Source organism: Hemicordylus capensis, chromosome 1 (genome assembly GCF_027244095.1).
Source record: "Hemicordylus capensis ecotype Gifberg chromosome 1, rHemCap1.1.pri, whole genome shotgun sequence".
Taxonomy (NCBI): Eukaryota; Metazoa; Chordata; class Lepidosauria; order Squamata; family Cordylidae; genus Hemicordylus; species Hemicordylus capensis.
Window position 1 is genome coordinate 8885717 of NC_069657.1, and position 27530 is coordinate 8913246.

A 27530-nucleotide genomic window follows, 5' to 3' on the forward strand; every position below is an offset into this window, starting at 1 on the left:
CCAGTTTTAAATTAAAATCCTTTATTTTTTCCCAAATACAATTCACAACTTATACATAGTGGGGGAGATGCTCAGTCTGTGCAAAATAAGGATGGCCTTCCTTTAAACCTAAGCTGTCCAGAATGGGTCTTTTTCTCCTCTGAAGTGTGACTGGAGGTCAGATCCTCACAAATGTACAGTAACTCAAACCATGTTTACAACGCAAGTTGAATCCTTAACATACAACGTAGTAAGGCAAAGTTGAATTCTGAAAGTTTTCTTCTCAGTATGAGGAAGAGATTTCCCCCCCATGAGTCATCTAGGGTTTTGTCTTGACTTATATACATACCAATGCTGTCATTGCTGAACTGCCAAAAAAGTGATTTAAATGTTTTACATATTGCACTGACAGACAGAAGTATACACCGTTTAACTGCTGGGGGGGGGGGGGAGATGTTTTTAAACAAGTTTCTGTAGCCCATTTTAAAAAGGGGGAAAGTTCAAACCATACTTTTGACACACCTCTGCCAAATTATTCAGAAGAAAATTAAAACTGCAAGATTTTTGGCTTTTGGTTTTTGGAGGAAAAAAGCAGCTTAAAATGGACACAGTAAATCTTGAGATTTATTTTCATGACCAAGAACCAATGACCAAAGCATTTTTTTTAGAACATGGAAGCAAAGCAATATGAATCCAAATCAAAATTAAGTCCCAACTGCTTTAAAATAATGGTTCTTAGCTATTCTAGTGATAGTTTTGATTAAATAAAAGATCAACCCAATTTACATTAATTTGCTGGTTTAAAAAAAAAAAAGATCCCTCACTCTTTTTAAAGGAAAAAGTGCATCAGACTCCCTTTTAGCAGCTACTCGAGGTTTTCCAAAATAGCTTACACTTCTTACTATAAGAAAAGGACTTTTCAAGCCCTCACCTGGGAAAAGTATCCAAATTATAAAAGTCTGAAATAATTTATTATCAAATCCAGAATTTAAATAAAAGCCGTTCTTGCAAAGACAGAAAGAAAATCAAGAAAAGAAAAGCATGCACTCAAATTAGCGGTGGAGACAAATATACGTATCTATACAGGCACTGGCAGACGCAATTTAATTGTTACCGTTACTCGATGTAACACACACCCCACCCTACAATACATTTTTTCATCCACTAATCACTGAGGTACCAATATTTAAGAATGGAAAGTTCAATATTGAAAAATAAAACCTAAAGTTGAAGCCTTTTTTTTTTTAAATTTTCCCCAGAAAAAACTATGGTGAGTTTTGTATGAAATGTTAGTATACTTATAGAATTTTACAATCTACATTGGCGCTCTCTCTCTCTGGAACCGAAAAAAGTTGCGTTCCACACACCCAGGTTCTTGGATAAAGTGTTCACCATTTATGTAACAGGAGTCAGAACTGCAAAATGAAAAAAGAAGGGATCTTGGCTACCTAGTGGCACATCTTCCTGGTTACCATGAGGATCTGAAGTGTGAAGCAACCTGTTGTAAATTCAGAACAAGATGTGCCATGCCACACAGTGCAACAATTTAGGTGCGACGCTCGATGAGACACTCAGAAAGAAGAGCTGCATGGAAGTCAGGTCCACCTGCAAAGCAATTCCACACCAATGGCATTGCATGCAAAAGGACGCCGCTGCTGCCGCCACTGCTGTGTCGGGTGGGAAGGAGTCCTCGGTGCAGTGATGGCCTCCTATTAACGCAGCCACAGTTTAAGACGCAGAGCATCAACTCCATTTAAATAGTATCTGAACAGCCTCTTGTCTCGCACAAAACCAAGGTTTTCATAAAGTTTCAATGCAGACTTGTTGGTGATCTCGGTCTCCAAGACAACCTACAAAAGAAGACAAAACTTTTTCAAGAGTTGCATTTTATTTAAAATATTTATACCCCACCCCTTCTGTGCATACTGCTCACACATTACAACATTAATAAAATAGATATAATATAGGATTAAAAATGGCATCCTTTTGGATTTGCTTGTTTTGTTACCCCAGTTGTTGTTGTTGTTGTTGTTATTATTATTAATTCGATTTCTATACCGCCCTTCCAAAAATGGCTCAGGGCGGTTTACACAGAGAAATAATAAATAAATAAAATGGCTCCCTGTCCCCAAAGGGCTCATATTCTAAAAAACACAAGATAGACACCAGCAACAGTCACTGGAGGTACTGTGCTGGCAGTGGATAGGGCCAGTTCTTCTCCCCCTGCTATATAAAGAGAATCACCACGGTAAAAGGTGCCTCTTTGCCCAGTTAGCAGTTCCTTACAAGATAAAGTAAACACCAGAGAAAGTCCCAGAAGAATTGAAAGAACTACTTTGTCCATGCAAAAATGGAACCTGAAATCTTTCAACATGCACATAAAAGAGTGCTTATGAGGCAGGAGCGAGGTTCTCACCTGCAGTAATTCAAAACCTGTGGGGTAATGTAGGAGAGTTGAGTGGACTGGAAAAATCTAGGTTGGCCATGAGGCTTGTTGTGTGATGGGGCCATTGAGTCAGTTATGTTCTCTTGGTCTAACCTACATCACAGGATTGTTGTGAAGACAAAGGGAGGATGGAGAGACAAGTATGCATGCCATCCTGAGTTTCTGGGGGCCAAAGATGGATTGAGATGAGGGTTCAACCCCTGTAACTGGGATGTTAAAACAGTGTTATACCCAGGCTGAGCATCTGCATTAGGATGAGCTACAAACCAAAACGTTTCACTTACATTACTTCAGGAAGCACTTGGTATAACTAATCTTGATAAGGTTTTCCTTCTTTTAAGCCACTTGTGTTCCGAGATAAGCTACACATTTGGCATATTTATATACCGCCCCAAACTTGCATCTCATGGCAGGTTACACAAAGATTAAAACATATGCCCTTGTGTCTCTCAAAGCTCAGTGACTGAGTCACTATGAATGTTTGAACAGTCTTCACTGAAAAGGGTCACATACTGAGCGAGAGTTGTCCCAAGTTTTCGGGATAAGATGAGGAATTTCAACTTAAGCTTACTTTCTAATATGGACTGGAACAAGATGATATGCAGGTCAGTAAGTGCAGCCAGCAGGATTCTTTTTGATGTTTACCAAGCAAGCCAAGGAATAACTCATAACTGCATTTTGCAAGTGCAGAACTCCTAGCTAGCACCACTCAGCTGTCAGTGCAAGCCCTGCCAGATCAGTTGTTGCTCTTCAGGGGAGTGGTTAAATGTTGAAATTCAAGTTTATTGGCATCCTGAGGAATTTGAGGTTTTCTTTTCTGGTTATTCAGGAAACCTACACACGAATCCATCCTTGCATAAATAAAGATGCTCAAGAGTCAAGATTTCAGAACTATTTTTGATCTGCGAGTTCTAGTTAATGGGCTAAAAATGAGGAAACAAAAACAGCAACAGCAGCAAGGTCCCTGAAAGTCAAGGGCTTGAATGAGACATCACGCTAAATCACAATTAAGGAAGCAAATACAGTATGGCATAATCTTAAAACTGGCAACTCGTAATCTATCCTCAGACAGCAAACTATAATCAGAAACTATGACTGGAAACTCTGTTGCAAAGCACCTTTTGTGCTTATTACCTGGTACAATGTCTGAACTGACAAATCAGAGTTACTGCTATTGCTCCAGGCATCGAAAGACAGGTGCTGAGCAGATGCAAGATGAATACAGACAAGATGCTCTAAACCACAGTTTGTGCTTTTGGAAGTTCAAACCTTGCTTTGGCATTGAAACAAAGGGTTAGTTCAAACCATATTTTGGACATGATGCCTAAATTGAGCTGCAATTTATTTTTCATGTAACCTGGTCACAGTTCCAGTTCAGTGGGCTAGGTGTGGCCAATAAAATAAATATTGGGTTGGATCCTATGTCACTCACAACTAAGAACAACTAAAAACAATTACTAACGTAGGTCCCATTAATTTCAATACAGCTTGGGAATTCAAACTTTTAGGATACAATCCATATCCACTAAGAAAGCTGACAGGTATTTTACAGAGCTAATCTGCATACCACTCACAGGAGAAAGAGGGAAGTTTTGCTTTCTATGGAACTCCTAACCCAGTAGGCAGAATTTTCAAGGAACCTGCTTGCAAATTTTAAAGAGCTCTGAACAGACACAAAGTACTTCAAGGAACCTGCTTGCAAATTTTAAAGAGCTCTGAACAGACACAAAGTACTTGCTTGCCATTCTTGTTGATTTAGACACATCAGGAAGTGAACTTGACATTAAATTATGATATTGTATGGGGAAAAGGGACAGCCTTAGATACAGTCAAAATTATTATTATATTTCGATTTCTATTCCGCCCTTCCAAAAATGGCTTAGGGTGGTTTACACAGAGAAATAATAAATAAATAAATAAGATGGATCCCTGTCCCCAAAGGGCTCACAATCTAAAAAGAAACATGAGATAGACACCAGCAACAGTCACTGGAGGTACTGTGCTGGGGGTGGATAGGGCCAGTTACTCTCCCCCTGCTAAATAAAGAGAATCACCATGTTAAAAGGTGCTTCTTTGCCCAGTTAGCAGGGGTGTTTTTCAAAAAATTGGGAAGGAAACTGGCCAGGGTGGTCTTCATGTAACTCTGCCACTTATAGGAAACAAGCAAGACAAATGAGTGAATGACAAACTGAGGCTATTCTCACGCGCAGGCAAAACGGGGCTAAGGAAGCCCAGCCCGATTTTGCCAGCATGTGAGAACTGTCAGGAGCCGCTTAACTCCCAGAGGCAGCAAACCTGCCTCCAGAGCCCGCCTTCAAAACAAGGTTAAGGGAGCAAGTGCTCCTTTAACCTCATTTTTCTGACCATCTGCCAGTGCCAGTTGTTGCAGCCAGGGCTGAGAGACTGTGGAGCTCCCGGCCAGAGTCAGGGGAATCCGCGTAATGCACCGCACACTCACACGGTGCATTATGAGAGTTCAGAGGGCCTCCCGACCCTCCAAACTTCCCTGCTGCCAGCAGAAGCCAGCAATTGTCTGGATGAGCATTCCACCTGCCCAGCAAGGTGCAGAAGATAGTCTGCAGGGAGCTAGGCTTTTAAGGCTTTTAAGGCTTTCCCTCTACTCTCCTTCTGCAATCATGAGAAAGGGCTGACTGAATATTTCAAAGACCATATTTAATGTTACTCTCCTACCTGAATGAGTTCAATTGAAGAATGTTTAAATACACAAGTAAAATATTTCCCGAAATGTGTTTGAAGAGTCACATAGTTGTGACCAATACAAGAATACCCCTGGAGGAATTCAGATTTAAGACTAAAATAAATCAATTGTTCTATTTCTACAGTTGGACTTTAATACAATAGCGAATGCTTCCAAAGCTACTGAACATGCTCCTGTTAAGGTAAAGGGTGGAAAAATAGCCAAGGGAGATCAAAGGGCCTGGTAACTGGAGCCATTCTTGAAGCCATCCAAGGATAGCAGGGTAAGCAAGAATCCACTGCCACATGGAAAACTGATCAAGAGGGGCAAAGTGTTGTAGTTCTACTGCACAGGGAAGAATTCTCAACACTGACAAAAGGAAAGTGTCCCTTTGCATTCCTGAACGGATTGAGGTAATACCACTGTTTTACAAGGATGTTTGAAAATACAAGAATTCTTGCTAATTTCAGTGTTCCGTTAGTACACAGGTTGTACTTGGTTGCCTAAGTAAAGAAAAACATCCTCAAGTCTGCCCAAGAGAAGCTGCCTGGCCGGGTTTACTTCTGTCTTTAGCATAGGTTCAAGCAAATGAAAGGGAAAAGATGGAGGCTGCAAGGCCACAGGGTTGCACAGCACCAAACAAAACCAGTGACCAATCCAATGGAAGATGGAGGGATGCTCCAGTCATCCATGTAAGGAACAAGGTCCCGCATTAGGACTCTCAAAGAGGTGGGCTGAGGTGCTCAACCAAGGCATGCACTGATATGGGTCAGAGGGAGAACTGCCACTGACAAGGCCATTAGAAGGAAATGGTTGTCTTTTTCATTACTGTATATTAAAAATGTTTAATAGAACTAAAATGCAGTTTACAGCAACGTGCAACTTGTCTTAAAGTGACAAAGTAACTGAATAAATATCTTTTCAAGAAGGCTTACTTTGCTATTGAACAAGAGGAAAGATTTTCTCCTTGAATCAATCCTTCTATTGTTGAGTGGAATAATTTGTTGGTTTCTTTCATCCCCCTTGAGTGCTTCTACTCATGTTGAAATCATAACACACTCTCTTAGTTTAGCCTTTACCATAAAGAGTTTTAGATTCTCAGTGCAAGGAAACGACCCACAGATTTTCAGAAGGAACACAGGAGGCTCCTTTTATTTTGCTCCATACCAAGACTGCCACCTCAAAGTTCTTGCATATTTCTCCTTTGTTCTACTTTCATAAATGCCCACATAAGACATCATCTTTAATTGTACTAAAACTAGTTTCATTGCCACTGGGATCCAGCTCAATTCACCAAATAAGTTGCAGTTGGGCTCAGATGGATCTCAAACTCCATCGTTTTGAGAGGTAACCCACCTAGAGACACAAGTTAAGGTGGTTTACACATCCTAAACCTAAACCACACTACACTAAAATGAAATGCAGTGCAAGTCCATTATTTTAAAGTAGGCCAGCGATGACCAACTGGAAGCCTGAGCGTTGGGCGTTGCACCCAGCCCCTGGGAACATGTTATCTGGCCTGAAACAATCCTGACTGATTGATTAAGTGCCATCAAGTCAGTGTCGACTCTTAGTGACCACATAAGATAGATTTTCTCCAGGATGATCTGTCTTCAAATTGGCCTTTAAGGTCTCTCAGTGGTGCATTCATTGTTGTCATAATCGAGTCCATCCACCTTGCTGCAGGTCATCTTCTCGTTCCTTCAACTTTCCCCAGCATTACAGACTTCTCAAGGGAGCTGGGTCTTCCCATAACGTGTCCGAAGTATGACAATGTGTAGCCTGGTCATTTGTGCCTTGAGTGAAAATTCTGGATTGATTTGTTCTATGCGTCAATGCTTTTTCTATCTTGCTTCTTCAAGGTCCAGCTTTCGCATCCATAGGGTGTCATGGGAAAAACCAGTGTCCGAACAATTCTAATCTTTGTAGGTGTAGACACATCACAGCATCTAAATATGCTTTCCAAGGCCTTCATTGCAATCCTACCAAGTGCAAGTGCTAGAGTCCATCCTACACAGTCCTGAAGTCTGCTAAAATGTTTGACCAAAGTTTCACTCATAAAAGGAAAAAGATGTTCTCAGATTAGATATATTAAACACTTTAGTGTTATACATCTCTGCTGGGTTTTGCCCACAGTAACCTGGCTAAGCCAGCTCATACATGCTTCATAACTGGAGTCCTTCCTGGTAGATAGCACCAAGTTTATTAACGGCAGATGTTAAGCAGGCTGGTTTATTTTTATTTTATTGTTGCATTTATATACCGCCTTTCGTTAAAAGACAACCCCAAGGCGACACACTTCAGCAACACACTTCTGGGGCCAGACCATTGACCGGAGAACAAAGTTGCCCCTAAAAATACATTAGCTGGCAATGCCCAAGATGAGCTTTAATGTAATTTTATTTATTTATTTATCTATCTATCTATCAGACACCGCACCAACTTTAGTCTCTGGGCAGTTAACAACAATATAAAAACAAGTTTAAAACATACACAAAAACTTAAAACAATTTAGATAATTTAAAATCAAACAGATTTTAATAGAACTCATCTATCCAGTTCCTTTCATGAGTGAAACTGGTCTCAATTTCACATAGCCCAAATAATATCAGACTTTTAGTCTGCTAGACAAGCCAGACATGGCAATTCAAGCTATCCCAATCTCTTGCTGTCTGTTCAACTGTTCAGGGATGCGTGCACATCTTCAGAGATATTACTGCACTGCCTCAAGGAGGCAAATGTCAGACACCAACTCTCCTTCTGGAGTTACAGAAAAATGAGGATAGTATGTCTCTGAGTGCCTTCTATATTCCGATCTAGTTGAAGGGTTGCTTAAACCACAAATAGCATTTGAAAGGGTGGCCTTCAAGTGAAGCCAGGCAAGAAGTTCTTGCTTTGTCCCTTCAGAGGAACAAAAGACTCACCTCATCACAATCTCCTTCTACCATGGCATAAATAGCTTTCTTAACCAAGTTTGTACCTGGAATACAGATGAAAAGCAACACATTATTTCAGCTCCCACAGCACAGACACCTTATAGAGCAACTGTGCATGTGATCAGTTCATGCAAGACCAATGATTATTATGGATGTTCGGTACAACTAAAGCAAAGGCATTCTCTACTGTAGATTAAAAGGAGAGACCAATGCCTCTGAGCCCCGTCTCAAGCAGGGGCAGGGCACCTGCTGCCAATTTCAAACTGAAGTATCATTCAGTCTGCAACAATGCAATGAACTGCATGCCCAGGAAAAAAAATTTAGGCTAGAGAGAGAAAAAACCGCTAAATGTTTCTGAGATATACAAGTTAACATTTCCAAGCCCTGTTCATGCATTATGGTCAACTCTAAACATCCCCATTGACTTTGTGCAGCTACACAACATTTTTGCAGTAGCACAACTTTGTCAGCTGCACAACTGATGCATTTGTCTGGATGCTGACCCCCTAGTTTTATCTCTCTTCCTTCAGTGCTGTCAGATTGCTGTGCCCGATTTCTAGGGATGTGCACAAAACCGGTTTGCCCGGTTCGGTTCAGATCCGAACCGGGTCCGAACCAGGAGGAGGTGGTTCGGTTTTGGTTTTGTCCGAACCACCCCCTGGTTCGGTTCGGATCCGAACCGGTTGGGACCGGTTCAGACACCTGAAAATTGGTAGGATGGTAGCTGGCACCCAGGGGTACCTGTCACCCAAACCCCAAAGCAATCGGACACTCGTACGATTTTTTATGAATTTTTGAAAATTATTTTTGTTTTTTTCTCATAGGATATAATGGGACCCGAACCAGGCCATTATTCCTTATTGTGGAGCACCCATGGGTGCCAACAACCATGCAAACCCTGAAGCAATCAGACACCCCTATGATCTTTTATGAATATTTGAAATATTTTTAATTATTTTTCTCATTGAGTATAATGGGAACTGAACCAGTCCATATCCCCTATTGTGGAGCACCTAGGGGCACAAAATCGGGGTGGGTGGTAGACAGACAGGGGTGCCTACCACCCAAAAAATCTCAAGGCAATTGGACACTCCTCTGATTATTGGTGAATTGTTAAAGTATTTTTGAATTCCTCATAGAGAATAATTACGATTGCAGCAAATGTATAGCTTCACGTCGGGGGGGAAGGGGTGTCGTAGAGTGCAGTGTGGTGGGTGGTAGTTCCTAGGGTGGGCAAGGAAGCTATCAGAATTATTTGAAAGGATTTGGGCAGAGGGATGATTTTTAAGTGATTTTTGAAGTTTACGCGTCTTTAAGGTTTTCCCCCATTAGGTATAATAAAGGGTGTATCGCTTCATGTCGGGGGGGAAAGGGGTGGCCTAGAGCAGTGTGGGGTTGGTGGTAGTGCTGGGTAGGGGCAGGGAAGCTACCTGAATTTTTTCAAAGGATTTGGGCACAGGGCTGATTTTTGGTTAATTGTTGAAGTTTACGCGTCTTTAAGGTTTTTCCTCATAATAAGTTATAATGGAGCTTTCAGCAGCCCCATAAGTGCACATGGGGGGTGCTGGGGTGGCCCAGAGCGAGTGGTGGTGTAGTGCACATAGGGTGCCAACCACCCCCATGGGTTTCTAACCCATGGGGTACAGGGTTCTCTTGTTTCTGAGGTATTGAGTGTGGATTCTATGATAGCATATTAGAGTGGATTCATGGTGTCTCATTGAAAATCTCATTTGCTATCATAGAATCCACACTCAAGTCAATACCTCAGAAACAAGAGAACCCTGTACCCATGGGGGGCCCCCTACCAGAGATCCCTGTACCCCATGGGTTAGAAACCCATGGGGGTGGTTGGCACCCTATGTGCACTACACCACCACTCGCTCTGGGCCACCCCAGCACCCCCCATGTGCACTTATGGGGCTACTGAAAGCTCCATTATAACTTATTATGAGGAAAAACCTTAAAGACGCGTAAACTTCAACAATTAACCAAAAATCAGCCCTGTGCCCAAATCCTTTGAAAAAATTCAGGTAGCTTCCATGCCCCTACCCAGCACTACCACCAACCCCACACTGCTCTAGGCCACCCCTTTCCCCCCCGACGTGAAGCGAAACACCCTTTATTATACCTAATGGGGGAAAACCTTAAAGACGCGTAAACTTCAACAATTAACCAAAAATCATCCCTCTACCCAAATCCTTTCAAATAATTCTGATAGCTTCCTTGCCCCTTCCTGGCACTACCACCAACCCCACACTGCTCTAGGCCACCCCTTTCCCCCCTGACGTGAAGCTATACATTTGCTGACACCTCCATGCTTCTTTATGGAGAAAAACCTTAAAGACACGTAAACTTCAAAAATCACTTAAAAATCACCCCTTTGCCCAATTCCTTTCAAATAATTCTGATAGCTTCCTTGCTCACCCTAGGAACTACCACCCACCACACTGCACTCTACGACACCCCTTCCCCCCCGACGTGAAGCTATACATTTGCTGCAATCGTAATTATTCTCTATGAGGAATTCAAAAATACTTTAACAATTCACCAATAATCAGAGGAGTGTCCAATTGCCTTGAGATTTTTTGGGTGGCAGGCACCCCTGTCTACCACCCACCCCGATTTTGTGCCCCTAGGTGCTCCACAATAGGGGATATGGACTGGTTCGGGTCCCATTATACTCAATGAGAAAAATTAAAAATATTTCAAATATTCATAAAAGATCATAGGGGTGTCTGATTGCTTCATGGTTTGCATGGTTGTTGGCACCCATGGGTGCTCCACAATAAGGAATAATGGCCTGGTTCGGGTCCCATTATATCCTATGAGAAAAAAACAAATAATTTTCAAAAATTCATAAAAAATCGTACGAGTGTCCGATTGCTTTGGGGTTTGGGTGACAGGTACCCCTGGGTGCCAGCTACCATCCTACCAATTTTCAGGTGTCCGAACTGATCCAAACCGGTTTGAAACGAACCACCCGCGAACCGGGGGTGGTTCGGTTCGGATCCGAACCGGAACTGGTTCGGATCCGAACCGGTTCACACATCCCTACCGATTTCCTGTATTTGAGGAAGTCTACCACAGAAAGATACCTCACAAGACAAAGCAGCCCATTTATTGCAAGAGTATGCACTGCACATAAACAAGGCATGCCAAACTTTAATAGGATACTTCTAGAACACTGGAAAATATCAGAAAGGTTATCCAAGTCACTGAATGAGCAGGAGGGCATGTTGCTGCTACCACAGCAGACACAAAGAAAACCTGGTGTGAATGCCCAAAGGATGCTTGGAATCGCTGCCACAAACAACAGTGGTCTGAGCTGAGGCAGTGTTCCACAAGTTCATTCACTGCCGACTCCCGGAGCAAATATCCTTCTTATCAAGCCAGCATGACCACAGCTATTTGCTCCTGTCACCCTCCAATTCAGAAACCTTCTGAATCTGATCAGCTCCCACCCTATGAGGACAAGGCTCAGTGATCAGAACCAGTCTGGCTGGCTACCATAGTCTTATGGCCCATAGTCTGAAGGAAGGAGGCTGGAATTAAGCTTGGAACTGTCAATTTCTGTAGTCAAGCAGAAGCATACGGAGGAGGCAAGCAGAGGAAATCCATTCTACTTTGTTTAGAACCAATTTGGGAGCAGGAAATAGAACAGGTATGACACTGAAATGAACTGTTATTTATTCATGCACAGCAGAGAGCACATAAAAAATTGCAGTGGAATATGCTCATTTTCTCCTAATGCTTGGTGTGTAAGAGCAGAATCTAGGGGTTATCAACTGGCAATTCTCAGGCTTTTGCTGTGAAATTAAGACTTATTAGAGGCATTTGTTCTGTCTTGACCTTCCTCAGCTTTATGGTTCTCACTCAGCTGCTGTTCTTTAATTCATTTGGCTATTGCATTTTGTTTTATCACTTGATGGCCAGGAAAATGATCAGGGGTCTAGAGCAGCTTCCTTACGAGATAAGGCTACATTTGGGGGTTTTTTAGCTTAGAAAAAAGGTGACTAAAGGGAGACATGATAGAGGCTTATAAAATTATGCATCAGACACACACTTCTCCCTCTCCCACATTAGAACCAGGAGGCATCCCATGAAACTGCCATGAAGTTTAGGACAGACAAAAGTACTTTTTTTCACACAGCACATAATCAATTTATGGAATTCTCTGCCACGGGATGTAGTGATGGCCACTAGCTTGGATGGCTTTAAGCATGGTGATGGCTTTTAATTTTAAATTGTTGTGTTTTAAATTTCTTGTTTTGTTTTTAACCATGTTTTAATGTTGTTTTTATCTGTTGTAAACTGCCCAGAGACATAGGTTTGGGGCAGTATAAAATATGTTAAATAAATAAATAAATAAGCAATCCAAGGGCTTAAACAAATTCAAGGACAGGTCTATCAGTGGCTACTAGTCTTGATGGATCCAGGCTACCTCCAGGCTCAGAGGCAGGATGTCTCTGAATACCAGCTGCAGGGGAGCAACAGCAGGAGAGGAGGCATGCCTTCATATCTTGCTTGGGGGCTTCCTAGAGGCAACTGGTGAGCTACTGTGGGAAACAGGATGCTGGACTAGATAGACCTGATCCAGCAAGGCTGTTCTTATATTCCAAATAAGATGATATAGTGGCAATGATATATGCATACTCCCCTGCTCCAGGCAAGATTTAAGACTTAAAATCTAAGATCTTACAAACTCGAGCAAATGTGTTTCAGTGTTAAAACATCATTGTCAATGCTCTGTCGCAAACAGCTGGACACTCTTAAAATTAAATACAGCAACTGTTATTTAACCAATTCAAGTAGAGGAGAGAGGAGAGAGGAGGAGATGACTCTACAGATCAAATTTTTAAACCTTTTATAGACCAATAAATTAAATTGCCACTTTCAATAAATTGCCTCTTCCCTAACAGCTGGTTGCAGCTGTCCAATATACATGGCCTCTTATCTTACGCTCTGCTGTATTCCCTTCAATAGCCAAAACAAACATCTTGTTTGTACAACTCTTTCCTCGTGTTTTCCTTTCATATGCTTTGCCCAGGGTTTCAATCAGTTTTTATTAAGTTGCATGTCTGCCAAATGCTCTTTATACTTTTTTAACAGGGGTCTCCCTGTCTCCTCAATGTAGAATTCATCACATTCCAGACATATGATCTTATACACTGTTCCTTTAATTTGGCAACAACTCTCTTCCTTTTCACAAATCAAACAATCCCTGCTCTCAAATTTGTCATAAAGCCTGGACTTAACCAGATGTTGTTTTAGGTTCATAGGTGCTGTACAAATTATATTAGCTTTCAGGCCATGTTTTCTTGAAGTCTTTGGTGTTTGCCAGGCGAATCTGTCAGTCACATGAGGAACTTTAAGTACAGATAACCCTTCCTCAAATTTTGTTCTCTTGAACTGACAGTGATGTTTTAACATTGAAATGTGTTTGCTCAAGTTTGTAAGTTTGTTTTGTTTATCAACACAATAAGAGAGGTCTTAAATCTTGTCTGGTCTTATATTGTTCTATTTTAATTTTATGCTACTTTCATCATACTATGCAAATGTAGCATTTAAAAAAAATTTTTTTTTAAATAGTCTCCCATCCCAGCACTGACCAGATGCAGACCTGATTCGCTTCGGTAAGTTTGCTGCATCATGTGCCTTTAGATCATGTCTTGGTAATGAGAAATTTGGAAACCATGAAAAGCAAAGAGCAATGAATTTAGTCATCTTGGTATCTCTTTCACAATCCTCTGCCTGCGCCATAATTATTTCAAACTCATCTCTACAATTAGACCAGCTTGTAATGTACTTATTTTTAGGAAGTGAAAATGACTATTCCCAGGATTCTAATAAGAGTCCATGGACTATGTGGAGGTGCTGCAAGGATGCACATTACTGGCCAATCTTAAAAATAGAAAGATCACCTGAACCACAGTAGAACATGCCGGTATCCATCCCGCACCCTGCACCCCCGAAAGTACCCAATCAATTTATTGCTTCCTGGAGGATTTTGAAATGAAACGGGCTATTCTTACCTATGCCTTTTCTTCTGTATTTGGAATCCACAGCTAACATGGCTATATAACCTCTGCGAAACATCTTTTTGTGCATATCCAACTTGCAGACGATAGCACCTACGCACTCGTCTCCCACCATTGCCTTTAAAAAAACCAGAATATTTTTGTAGCTTAATTAAACAATACAGAGTGCCATAAGACCCACAATCTCACAGCAATATAAATATTTCATCTCATAAAACATGTCTGTATTCTGGAAGTGACCTGTCCTACAAAGAGCTTTATTGCAAGATGCGTTCTAAAATGTAAAATCTCTCTCTTAGCCACAAGCAGTATACATCACACATTTTGTGGTATGACAAGTCTAACATACAATTCCTCAAAGTAAGTTAACATAACACTTACTAGCTTCAGCCTTGTTTGGTTCAGATCCTATTGTATTCTACACAGAACTCCAAGCTCTTACTACTACCATTACCACCACCACTTATACACCGCTTTCCAACAAAATGTTCTCAAAGCAGTTCACAGAAAAAAGATGACACCCTGCCCTCAAAGGGCTTACAATGTAAAATGGTTTACATGGTGCCAATTATACATGATTATTTAGGACTGAACACCTGTGTGGTTTTCCTTGTACTAGGAAAAAGATTATAAAATCCTGGAGTACAATATACAGAACCAGACATAAACCAAGCATTATTTATTTTTATTAACAAGCTTCTGAAATGATAGAGTGATTGCTATCCTCTAACCACATACCCAACTGGAGTCAAAGGGAAAACTCTGAGGATCTTCTGGAATAACTGGTTTCTCTGCACAGCTAAATCCATATTTTGAAATGTAGCTTGGCAAACTTAAAATGAATTTTATAACAAGAGCAGTGTTGGTTTTTCCTTTGGCTTTTCAGCGAATAAGTCTTCTACCAAGCTCCATTCCCTCTTTTTCTTATACACACAAATATGTTATCTGAAGGGATCACTTGCTAGTCCTAAATTTGCTTCCAGGTCCTAATGGTTGCTAGATGTTCTTCATTGGCTTGCATATCCAATGATAATTTAAGTCGTGATAAATAACATTCTCACCCATTTATTACATTCACATTACAATCTTGGGACAGGAAAGCATAATGTCGTAAGAGCAGTCCAATTAAGAAATTCAAACACTCATAGAATGAAGTGCTGGGACAGAAACATATCATTGCAGAAGAACCAACTTAAAGGAGGTGGCCAACATGGTGTGCAATGAAACATGGCCATTTTGAAACACCCATGACACTGGGCACTGAAAAGAGTGCTGGTGGTCTTGAGCAAATCAAAACTGGCACAAACACACTTCTGCAAAGCTACTTACATTATTTACTGCACAAAACCGCCAGCAGGTTGTTTTGTTTTTTTAGGTGCCCAAGGTGGCACAAGCAGTTCAGAGCTGCCTGTTTCACTGTGCCGATAGTTTAAATTGGGGCCATTTAGAAAACTGCTTTCTCCACAGATTAGAGTCTCTGCCCCTGAACTGCTGTAATTATCTGGGCAACAAGGTCACACGGACATCCATCTGAGGTTTCTTGCTCTTGCACCAATCCTTGTATTTATTTGGTAAAGTAAGAAAAATACTAGGTTCAAGATGCAACCAGTCACATCAAAATATGTTTGAAATACGCATTAGGCCAAGGTAAGCCTTGGTGGTCTGAAAGATGCTTTTTAAATTTTATTTTTTTTTAAATCAAGTCAAGAATTTAAGCAAAAACAGTAAGTTGCAGAACTCTCCCAAGTTGTTTTGGTTTCCAGCTCCTAGGAAATCAGGGCAATTGCTTTCAAGTTCTGGAGGAGGAAAAAAAACACACCCCTACCTACACAAAAAGCTTGCCTCAGGCAGAAACTTTGCACGCATTTTATATGCGCCAGTCAGTTACTGAGAACCGCTGGTGTAATGCTGAACACACAGAGAATGCCTTTTTTTTTGGACAGAACAGCTTGACTGTATTAAGTGACTATCGTGTTATAGCAGCCCTTTTTGTCAAAGAGATAGTAATGGTGAAAAAACCAGGATCTCTTCAGATCAGCCAATTTTACAAACTAGGGGCAGAATCCAGTCAGGGTGAAGTACTTTGAAGTTCCATTGACTTCTAGGGTGGGATGTAAGCTAGTGGCTGCTTTCCCCATTGAGATCAATGGGACTTCAAAGCGTCTTCATGCAGCTAATTCAAGGAAACACACAGACAGTACACAATAGGCTTACTCATCTTCCTAGTGAACAGTGCTTGCACAGCAGGCTACACACAACTAGCAGCTTGATCTTAAAAATGCTTATGCTGGCACAGTGCCTTATGCTGTGCCCTCACACTGGCACAGCTGTTCTCTTATACTCCACCCTTACAGCTTGAATGGAACAAAGTCAGTTTTGGTATTGGCAGGCAGGCCAGCCAGCGTTGTACCGCACCGTGGCATCTAGGCCCTCTTGCGCTTTACAAGACAGGAGAGGTTTCAAGCAGCTGCCTCCAAGTCTTTGCTCAGGTAGTGAAGGGAAGCCTCCTCCTGTCAGCAAAAAGGCTCCACTTAGTTCCCAAAGCTGAGAATCAAAATTAGATTCAGATTCTGTTCCCAAAGCCTGAAGGAAGAGGTCCGCCAACTAGCCAGCCATTAAAAGCACAAAGCATCCCCATTAATGTCTTCACCCAGACATGACGAAAGGCTCACATGTGCAGGTGGCTGGATTGGTAAGAGAGGTTGGCACATTTAAACAAGTGAGCACCTGAGCCTTGGGACTGGGCTGCAAGTCACTTCTGATTGACAATGGTTACCTAGCAATGACAGTAACAAGGAATTGCAGAGAAGAGCAAGTGCAAACTCAAGCTAAGGGCACCCATGGCCCCTTCCTCCTGTGCAGACCCTTCCATCTGCATTTCCAGTAAGATGCTAAGTGAACATAAGAACAGCCATGCTGGATCAGGTCCAAGGCCCATCTAGGCCAGCATCCTGTTTCGCACAGTGGCCCACCAGATGCCGCTGGAAGCCACAGGCAGGAGTTGAAGGTGTGCCCTCTCTCCTGCCATTACTCCCCTGCAACTGGTACTCAGAGGCATCCTGCCTTGGAGGCTGGAGGTGGCCCACAGCCCTCCAACTGGTAGCCATTGAGAGACCTCTCCTCTCTGAAGTCATCTAAACCCCTCTTCAAGCCATCCAGGTTGTTGGCTGTCACCACATCTCGTGGCAGAGTGTTCCACAAGTGGATCACGCGTTGTGTGAAAAAGTACTTCCGTTTGTTGGTTCTAAATTTCCTGGCAATCAATTTCATGGGATGAACCCTGGTTTTAGCGTTATGTGAGAGGGAGAAGAATTTCTCTCTATCCACTTTCTCCACACCATGCATGATTTTATAGACCTCTATCATGTCTCCCTGCAGTCGTCTTTTTTCTAAACTAAAAAAGCCCCAGGTGTTGTAGCCTTGCCAAAAGTGAACATTTGGTTCAAGAACCTGGGAGTTTATTTCAACATTTTTCTTCAGACACAATGCTGGCCCTCCAAACAAAGGCTTGGATTTTGGGATGGTACTGTGGGCTTATATGCTCCCTCCTTCCCGCTTGTGCATGCAGATTCCCCCTTTTTGCCTGGACATTCAAATCAGAGCTACCACAAAAAGGGGACATTCATAAGAGGAGTGAGGTTGAAGGAAGAAGTGGCATGTTCCCAATCTTCAACTCTAGAAGGAAAGGACACAACACTAAAAAGGCAACTATGAGGGGACATGACTGAGGTTTCTAAAATTATGCATGTGTGAAATAGAGATTCTCTCTCTCCTAAAGCACTTGAACCCAGGGTCATTTAATAAGACTGGCAGGATAAGGCAAAAGGAAGCACTTCTTCACACAGTGCATAAAGTATGGAATTTGAAACAAGATCTGGTAATGGACACCAGTGTTCCCTCTAAGAGGGATTCCCAGATGTTGTTGACTACAACTCCCAGCACCCCCCAACCTTTGCTTGAGGGTGCCGGGAGTTGTAGTCAACAACATCTAGGAATACCTCTTAGAGGGAACACCAACAGCCACTAGCTTGGATGGCTTTAAAGGAGCTTATCAGTGCTTCAAATGCTGCAGAAACTGCTGCTTTCTACAGAGGTGCAGCTAAGAAGAGAAATAAATCCTGTCAATGCCGCCACCACCACCACCACCACCACCAGGGGTAAGCAGGAGATGAAAGAACATTGTAGCTCAGAAAATGGTGTAGGTTTAGCCAGTGTGTCATCCTACCTGGGCCAATGCTCTACAAAACACACAGTGCCACAAAACTAGAAGTTCACAGAACTGCTAGTAACATTAAGTAGTTTATATTTGCAGTCTACTGAAGCAGACCTGTGCCCCACGATGACAATTTCAAGCAATATATTTTACTTGCTACTACGGAATTCATGTTCAACTCTGACAAGGATTCAGCTTACTAGACACCCCCTAAACATATTAGCATAGCACTAGCAGATAATAAGTTTGAACGAGAGAAAGTTCCATTCCTACAGAAGAGCTAAACATGTTTCTCTAATATTCCTAATAAAGATGTATTCCTGTCTTTAGAGAGATGCTGAGAATATCAAGATTAATTTTGTTAAGAGGCTAACCAATGTGAGGGGACTAAATTTACCACACTATTAGTTTGTCTCTGAAAAGCAAAACCTATTAGGATTTAGGAAGAACGTTTTGTATTTGATAAACACAACTTCAAGTTACTAGTGCCAACAGTGAAGCCTGTGCATCCATTTGACTTTCTAAAATGCCTTCACAACTCCAGTTGTGTTGTGTGCTCTAGTGTAGCTTTTAAGATCAACCCTGCAAATAAGTGTTTAGAAACAAGCCTTGTAAGTGCTAGAAGCTGTGTGGAACAAAGATATCAGCTGACTCAAGTTGAAATGCTTATTCGTTTTTCTTAAAAGCAGATGCCTGTGAACATCCTCAGCCCTTTTACCAAATGCAGCATGAAGTCAGCATTATACCAAAAGAACACAGTATTCATTTTTGTTGCTGAGGCTGAGCCTTTTAAAAGTCACATACCCAATAAATAAAGCTGGTGAAGATCTGCTGCAGCTGTACACAAGGGCTGTGCGATTCGTAGAACACCAAATGAGAAGAGCGATGAGCACTTACACTGATGCTGCCACTATACAGAGCCAGCTCCTGAAGTTTTTAAAAACTGTCTCTCTCTCTCACCCATCCACATTTACTCAACTACTGATGCTGTGCTTCTACAGGTTGCGAGCCCTTAAAAAAGGCTGTCTTAGCAGCAGCTCATAAATCCACCACACGTTTTAGATCAACTGGTGTAAAATCCACATACAATGACATTTCCTTGGAAAAGATGGGGAACAGCTTGCTACACACTCTCATGCCACAAGCTCCAAGCACAACCATATTAGAGTCCAACAAGAACTCCCTTCCCTTTCACAGACTTGTTAGAAACCAGACATAGCCCATCAGTTCTTCTACATAAACCTTACTTTCCCATTTCAACTTATCACGGTTATGACACACCATGGACACAGACTCATTCTCGTTTCCAGCTACTCATCAATTAACAAGCAGCTTTGATTCTAAAATTTGCTATTGCCTCTATATGTGCTTCCATAATGTTCAACATAAGGACTGAGTTGGCAAGCCTGAGGCTTGAGTATGGAAGCGGAATGCAATCTGGTCTGCTGTGCAGTATTTTAGGGAAACACCAATGTTTTCCCCCTATAGGAGCAACTACTTTATCATAAATTGTACAGCTATTTAATTAGGCTTATAGATTTTCACTGCTTTCTCCCTTCCCACTTTCTTTTAAAGTTACTCTTTTAAAAAAAATCCATCAAGGCTTGCACTCACTGCCCCCACATAAGTGACTGGACTGATAGCTCTCTCTAGGCACATAGTGTTTTAAACAAATATTTTATTTGTTTTAAAATGGGCGCTACAGAAAGCTAACAAACCCATTGGGTTTCTAGCTCTCCGCCTTCTCAAATTTCTGCAAACCTCAGACTTTACATGGCCTCAACTATTGAGCAGTTACTGTCACAGAACAGTACCAAGTTGTCAAGAAAAGGTGAGGGAGCCATGAGAACAGAATTATCATTAAATATCAAGACTAAGGCACACAGTCTTCAAACATATAAGAGATGGGATTAATTGCTCACTTGCACCAGGGAGAAGAGATTGCAACAGAAAATTAATTTACACACTGTACAGTGTGTGCGCCTGTACAATTATTTTAGTCTTTGTGCACAAAGTGTACTAAGTGGGAGTAGGTTACTGAGAAGTGCCCTAGAATATTTTCTGAGATTCTTAAAATAAGTGAAAAATAGTTTTTAAGGAATAAATTTAAACTAATCTTGAGCTGCAAAAAGATGAACTTCCACATCCAGACTAAAATGCTATTATTCCAGAAATTAAAGGAAAAGGAAAGGTTGTGCTCTCCAGTCAGTGTCGACTCCTGGCAACCACAAAGCTGTGTGGTTTTCTTGGTAGGAGTGGTTTACCGTTGCCTTCTCCTGCACAGTATGAATGGATGTCTTTCAGCACCTTCCTATATTGCTGCTGCCCGATACAGGAGTTTTCCATATTCTGGGAAACACACCAGTGGGGATTCGAACCAACAGCCACCTCCTCTCTAGGAAGGTTGCTTCCCCACTGCGTTACAGTCCTCAAAATCCTGCCTTACAAAATGAGAGCCAATTGATGTGAAAGCTACTCTGCTGATATTCTCAAAACCATTACTTTTCAACAGTTGGGGGAGAGAGCAACAGAATACTAGAGAAACTGAAGAAGAGCAATGACAACCACTTTAGAACACAACTCCTCGACTCCCTTGAAACAAATATATATGTACACCGGCTCTGCTGATATACCACTATTGGTATACATACAACTGCACTGAATATCTTAGTTTAGTTCCCTGGTTCTTGTGAATTTATAGGCACAAAATGTGATGGTCTTACTGCACCATGGTATACAAATACATATGCCTTTGACTTATACAGAACTCTTCATTAGGAGACTTGCACATTCTCGTGCTAAACCAACTGAGCTGAAGAAACCATTATACCTGGATCATCATGTATCATTCATTTCACCAAAGGCTGAATTACTAGGAAGAGAGCCCCAGTGAACAGTGTGAGAGTCAACACACGACTGTGAAAGTGGCCAGCAATGGACAAGTGAGCGGCATCCTCGCGCTTAGCTTACCGTGTCATTTTTACCACACCATCCACTGCTCTCTCTAGCCTACACCTATGAGGTCTGCCTGCCTCCCTTCCTTCCTCTCTCCCCTCACACCAAGGAGCAAGTAGTTCCCCTTCTTTCCTCCACCCCCAACTTACCAAAAAGCAAAGCTGAGGCCAGTTGTGGATAAAATACCTATATGTGTAAATGGAGTAGGGTTCAGACAGATCTTTGGTGATCAGTCTCATGATATCGGGCATCTGCAGCTCAGATTCGTATCGGACGTATCGTGTGGCGAGGTCCCCTTCCTCCTCCTCCTGCGGGGCCCAGGAAGAGTCCGTAGGGGGCCCCTTTTGCAAACTGCAGGTGGAGGCCAAGGACCGAGAGAGGAGCAGCAGGGACTCCTCCTCCTCCTCCTCTTCCAACTCCTGCTCCGCACCTTCCTCCTCTTCCCCAGCCAGCCCATTCCTGTCCCCGGAGGAGGAGGAGGAGGGGGCAGGAGCGTGGTGGTGGTGCTGGCGGCGGCGAGGGTGCTGCTGCTGCTGCTGCGCAGTCCTTGCTTGGGGCTGGGGGACCCGGTGGGGAGCGGGGTGGTGGTTGCTGAGGGAGGGGGCCGGCGGCAGAGGCTCCTGCTCCCCTTCGTGCTGCTGCGGCTGCTGGGCCTCCTGCCCGTGTCCTCCCATGCTGTGGCTGCTGCTGCCCTTTTGGCCGGGCGGGCGCCGCTGCTCGTAGACGCCGCCGCCGCCGCCGCTCAGGACCTTGCCCTTGAGGGAGCTCCGCAGGTGCCGCAGGTCCGGGGCGGCGATGAGCCCGTTGAGCTGGTGGTTGCGCCGGGGGGGCGGCGGCGGCTGGGGGCAGGGGCGGCGGCGGGGCCCCTCCCGGCCGCCTTCATCCCCGGCCGCCGCCTCCTCCTCCTCTTTCTCCTGGCAGGGCCGGCCTCCTCCTCCGCCTTCCTCCTCCTCCTCTTCCTCCTCGTCGGCTCCCGGGAAGGGCGACAGGAGCGAGGCGGCGTCTCCCGGCGAGGCGAGGAGGCTGCTAGGCCCGGGCGGTACCTCGGCCATGTCCTGAGGCGGGAGGAGACCGGGAAGGGGGGGGGAGCGGGACGGGGGGGGGAGAAAGAAAGGGAGAGAGAGTCAGGGGGGGACCCCGGCCCGGAGCCCTCCCCTCGCCTCCCCTGGCCCGCCCGGCGGCGGCCCCCTCCTCCTCCTCCTCCAGCTGCTGCTTCGCCGCCGCCTCACCCTCACCCCAAAGTCCTCTCAGCAGCAGCAGCGCCTCCCGCTCCCCTTCGCCGCTCCTCCTCATCCAGCGGCCGTAAAGCGAGAGCAGGCTTCCTGTCAGGCCTCTCTTTCGGGATCGTGGTGCGGGAGCACGACACTTTGCGGCGCCTCGCTTGGCGGCGGGCGCTGGAGGAGGAGGGAGGGGCGGGAGGCGTGGCCTTGCCCGGGTGCGTGCTGGGCGAAGGGGGCGGCGCCTTCTTCCTCCTCGGGTTTGGGCATAGAGATAGAGAAAAGCAAGAGTGGCAACAGGACTACAGGGTAACGTTCGAAGTCACCGTGAGGCCTTAGTCGTAATTATAGCCGCAAGTTTCCCTGGCGAAATGAAAGCTGTTGATTATGATAAGCTCAGAGCTGTTCATACCAGTTTACACATTTTCCCCTTAAATGATAATCGTGCTGTTCCTAAGGTCGGAACTCGCGGCCTCAAGATTGCTAGTTTAGGTGCTAATATGAGAAAGACAAGCCACTGCCGCTGCCTCAGTTGAACTAACATCCTAGATTTCTGCACTGATTTCCAGAGGCAGCGGTTTCACTACTACTACGACTACTACTAAAAACAAAACAATAATTTCATGTTAACCCGGGAGTGACCTATCAAGACATCGTTGCGGATTACTCTGGCCTATTCTTATCTCTGTGGCTTCAGGCAGCACACGCAACACTTACTTAGCGCTTGCGTGCTTTACGGGTGGTCCTGTCGCTGTTGGCTGGGCTGTCGGTGCACAGACCTAAGAACATCGCCAGAGTGACTCGTTGCCTAAATTGAAAGTGTCCAAGCTTAATTCGATAAGACTCCCTCCCGCTACACACACACACACACACACACTGGAAGTAAGAGTTACCTACACAAAATCATGGGAGAAATCCTGAATTTCTACGTAACCCCGCAGTGTAGCCCACCATTAATATTATCGTAGTTAAAAGTAGAGGCTGAAGCTAGTCGGGATTGCCAGCCAAAAATCCATCTAAAATAGAATAATGCAAAGCATTCTCCTGGTTGCAGCAAAGGGCTTATCTACCTAAATGGCCCCTTCAGCCACTGCACCCTGCTGAAAGCCCAGCCCCAGACTGCATGCAGGAGCCTTGGGCAAGGATCCAGTGACTTGGATGCAGACCCCTTGCACTTGTAAGAACCTAAGAGCTAAACCAAGCCAAGGATTCTCCAATATGAATCCCCAGATCTTGTTGGACTACAGCTCCCATCATCCCCCATCACTATGGCCCTCTCTTCCTTCACCCCGCAAAAGCTAGCAGCAAAACGAAGTGTTCCTATTCTTTCTAAATCAGAGCTCATTTCATTTGAATTTTAGTCTAGTTCAGGGCTTCTCCAATTTGTGTCCCCAGAAGTTGCTGGACTGTATTAAAATTCATATTAAATACGCAGGGATTCTCAGCGTTTGGTCCCCAGATGTTATTGGACTTCAACTCCCATAATCCCCAACCAAAGGCCACTGGGGCAGGGGATTATGGGAGTTGAAGTCCAATAACATCTGGAGACCCAACGTTGAGAATCCCTGAGCTGGTTTAGTAAAAAAAAAACACCAGGAAAGCCTCTTGTTGCTGTTACCTTTTTGTGGGAAGAGGGAAAGGGGGAAACTTGCTCTTGCCTGCCTTTTCACTCAAGGCACAAATGACCAGGCTCAAACTAGCATACTTTGGACACATTATGCGAAGACCCAGCTCCCTTGAGAAGTCCATAATGCTGGGGAAAGTTGAGGGCAAGAGAAGAGGACGACCAGCAGCAAGGTGGATGGACTCGATTACGGCAGCAATGAATGCACCACTGAGAGACCTTAGAGGCCAAGTTGAAGACAGATCATCCTGGAGAGAATCTCTCTATGTGGTTGCTTGACGGCACTTAATCAATCAATCAATCAGTGCTGATTTAAGGAAAAAACACCAGAAAAGCCTCTTGTTGCTGTTACCTTTTGTGGGGAAAGGGAAAGGGGGAAACTTGCTGTTGCCTAATCACAGCCATGCTAAAACCCTAGATTTTCCCACTTATTTCTATGGGCCGCCCTCACTTCCGCCCTGGGGCGTGGAAACAAAAAAAAAGTCTTCCAAAACCAGAATTTTAAACATGTAACTCTAGATTCTTATCTCTATGGTTGGTTAGACACTCTTCCCTTTTCTCTATGTTCCTAGTCATAGACTCTATGGTCAGCAAGGAAGTCCCAGGCATCAAAAGGGAAACTTTCCCATTAGGGGGTGATCAGGGCAAAAGAGGAGCTGTCTTCCATTAATTTGAATGGGAAATCCACCTCACATAACCTTTTGGAGCCAAATTGCAAAAAAATAGAGTGACAGCTGCAAATTCACCCTTCATCTATGACAGAATGTGCTTCCTCGCGACTGTGGCAGGATTTCAGCCCAAGTTTTAATTGAGGGGCTGCTGTGCCCCCCACCCCTCCAAGTTGAGAAGCAGCTGCAGCCTTCTGCCACAACTTTCAGTTTAGCATAGTTATCCAAAATAAATTTAAAGGGGCAGCATCTCTGTGACCAATGGAGAGACATGAGCACTTAACATTTTGCATTTATTACAGGGGTTCCCAACCGGTTGTACTTCAGATTTGGTGAACTACAGCTCCCATCATGCCCAGCCACAATCAGTGGTATCTGGGGATGATGAGAGTTGTAGTTCAGCAACCTCTAGAGTACCACAGATAGGGAACCACTTCTTTATTACGCCTTTGTCTCTCTGAGAAGATAAAAGGAGCGCAGAGTGTTCTCCCCACTGTCTGATCATCACAACAGCCTGGTGAGGTAGATTAGGCGGAGAGACAGTGACAGGCTGAGCAAGAATTTCAACCCAGGCCTTCCTGGTTCTGCTCTCTGTGTGACCTATACGTTTTTCTCACCTTTTGTTTGGACCTTTACGCACTGTGTGTTTAAATCCTTCTCTCTCTTTCTCTTTTAAAAAAATCACCTTTGTTCCAATCAGCAGAAAGCCCTCTGCACATGCACAGAGGCACTGTCCCTTTAAATTTATTTTGATTACCTATGTTAACTAGGGATGGCAACTGGGAATTGTTTTTCAGTTCATGGCTCTTGGAGAGGAGAGATGGTCTTGTGGAAGCAAGCATAAATTGTCCCCTTTGCTAAGCAGGGTCTACCCTGGTTTGCATTTGAATGAGAGACAATATGTGTGAGCACTGTAAGGTATTCCACTCAGGGGATGGGGCTGCTCTGGGAAGAGCACCTGCCTGCATGCATGCAGAAGGTTCCAAGTTTCCTCCCTGGCATCTCCAGGTAGAACTGAGAGAGACTCCTGCCTGCAACCTTGGAGAAGCCGCTGCTGCCAGTCTTTGTAGACAATACTGAGCTAGATGGACTGGTGGTCTGACTCGGTATATGGCAGCTTCCTATGTTGCTATGAGATGTGAGGTGGTTGTGTTTGGAGGGCAGCAGCACAACAATTAAAACTTTCAAAAACTGGTTCTTGTGCACTTGACATTTTCTGATATCCGTGGAGAGACCCTGAAATGATCCAACTGCTAGGGAAGGGTTCTTGCAAATCTGAGAACAGAGTGGAGGTACAAACTGATCAAAAAAGAGGCAGCTGGGATTTCAGAGACAGATAAAAGGAATAGTGGGCATTGCTAGTGATGGAAGGACATGTTGTGGGGGGCACGAGGGAGTTTCCCCAAACACATTTCTCAGGAGACAAGAGGAGCAATTATGGTACAGCTGCCAATTTTTCAGCAGGTCAGTGCAGACATATGTATGCACATACACACACACCTCTCTCTCTCTCTCTCTCTCTCTCTCTCTCTCTCTCTCTCTCTCCATGCATTCATACATTGTGTGTGTATAAGCACTAGGAATGTACACAGAACAGGATTTGTGTTCTGTCCTGAGCTCAGAATGGAATGCAAATTCCCAGAACATTCGGTTGGAACAATCGGTCAAGCCAGTTTGATTTGTATGATTTTTATTGATTTGTATTTGTAGGATCATACAAGTTGATTTGTATGCTAACAAGCCAACCAAGAAGCAAGGAGATCACAAGCCAATCAGAAGCCAGTGCCAAAACCAGTCAGCAAGGAGAAAAAAAGCTGGGGACACTTGAAACATTCCAACTCGGAATGAGGTTGTTCCGTTCCGAGCCCAAAACAGGCCTTTCATTTGAAGGACTTTCTGTTTCGAGCTTGAAACACCCATAGCGGCCCGTTTCGTGTCGGTTTGTTATGAGCTCAAAACATTCTGCACATCCTTAATAAACACACTTACACACACTCACACCCCAATAATATCCCCTATAGAAACATAAATATTATATTATTTCTTCTAGGAGTCTTTGGCTTAACTTTTCGCCCCACAGCCCCACTACATCTAAGGGCCATGAAAGGCATGATGATGGCATGGGGAAAGCCTTGTGTGTACATCTCTACAACGTGGCCAGGAAGCACATTGTCATGGGCACAATCCCACTTCTTGTTGGATGTATGAGTGGGAAGCGAGGGGAATTTGTGAAACAGTGATGATGATGATGCGGAGGAGGAGGATGAGGAGGAGTAGAACCTTTGTTGTTCCCTTTGATGCTTCTATATCATCCCTAATTCACGAGCACCTTCTTTCCACGAATATATTCTTTGTTAAGCTGACCTGTTTGTTGATCAGCGGACAGATCCATCCGTGGGTCTTTGTTTTGTTCTTCTCATGCAACCCTGAGGATCTCGCACCATCGTTGGGAGGGACGGGCCTCTAAGTCTAAGGTTCTGTGATGTCCACCAGGACCCCTCGTCAGAAAGATGCTTTGGCTGTCTGTCTGCTCCGGGCTGCAGAGCTCACATTCTTTCTGCCTGAAGTCATAAAGCTGGCCGTGATGTCAGAACTGGCTGCTTGGTAGATGTCTGGGATATTGCGGAGAACTTTGCAGAAGAGAGTTTATTTTGGGAGAGGCACCATCCTTCCTGGGAGTTTTTAACAGAGCTCCTCCCACCCAATTTAGGCCAGAACTCCAAGAGTGCCCTCTTGGGTCTTCCCATATCCCTCAC

The 27530-nt window shown here is 43.9% G+C and overlaps 1 protein-coding gene across 3 annotated transcripts; it reads right to left on the reverse strand.

Moving 5' to 3' along the window:
- NAA30 (N-alpha-acetyltransferase 30, NatC catalytic subunit) lies at positions 1 to 27264 on the reverse strand. 3 transcript variants are annotated; one of them, XM_053283874.1, is made up of 5 exons: positions 27139 to 27264; positions 21415 to 22320; positions 14092 to 14215; positions 8048 to 8103; positions 1 to 1829 (listed from the first exon to the last, which is right to left on the reverse strand). In XM_053283874.1, exons 2-5 carry the CDS (start codon positions 22315 to 22317, stop codon positions 1692 to 1694), a joined length of 1221 nt encoding a protein of 406 aa, XP_053139849.1. In that variant the 5' UTR covers positions 22318 to 22320; positions 27139 to 27264; the 3' UTR covers positions 1 to 1691. The 3 variants fall into 3 exon arrangements, with proteins under 3 accessions (XP_053139849.1, XP_053139848.1, XP_053139847.1); XM_053283873.1 differs by lacking the exon at positions 27139 to 27264 and adding an exon at positions 22495 to 22706; XM_053283872.1 differs by lacking the exon at positions 27139 to 27264 and adding an exon at positions 22501 to 22704.
- Between the last annotated feature and the right edge of the window lie 266 nt (positions 27265 to 27530).

Bases quoted from the DNA above. Each gene is read 5' to 3' on its own strand.
- NAA30 (XM_053283874.1), bottom strand. From the start codon at position 22,317: ATGGCCGAGGTACCGCCCGGGCCTAGCAGCCTCCTCGCCTCGCCGGGA. The intron at 8,104-14,091 runs GTAAGAATAGCC...TCTGTATTCCAG, and splicing joins ATACAGAAGAAAAGGCATAG to GTACAAACTTGGTTAAGAAA. The intron at 1,830-8,047 runs GTGAGTCTTTTG...CTTCTTTTGTAG, and splicing joins TAGAAGGAGATTGTGATGAG to GTTGTCTTGGAGACCGAGAT.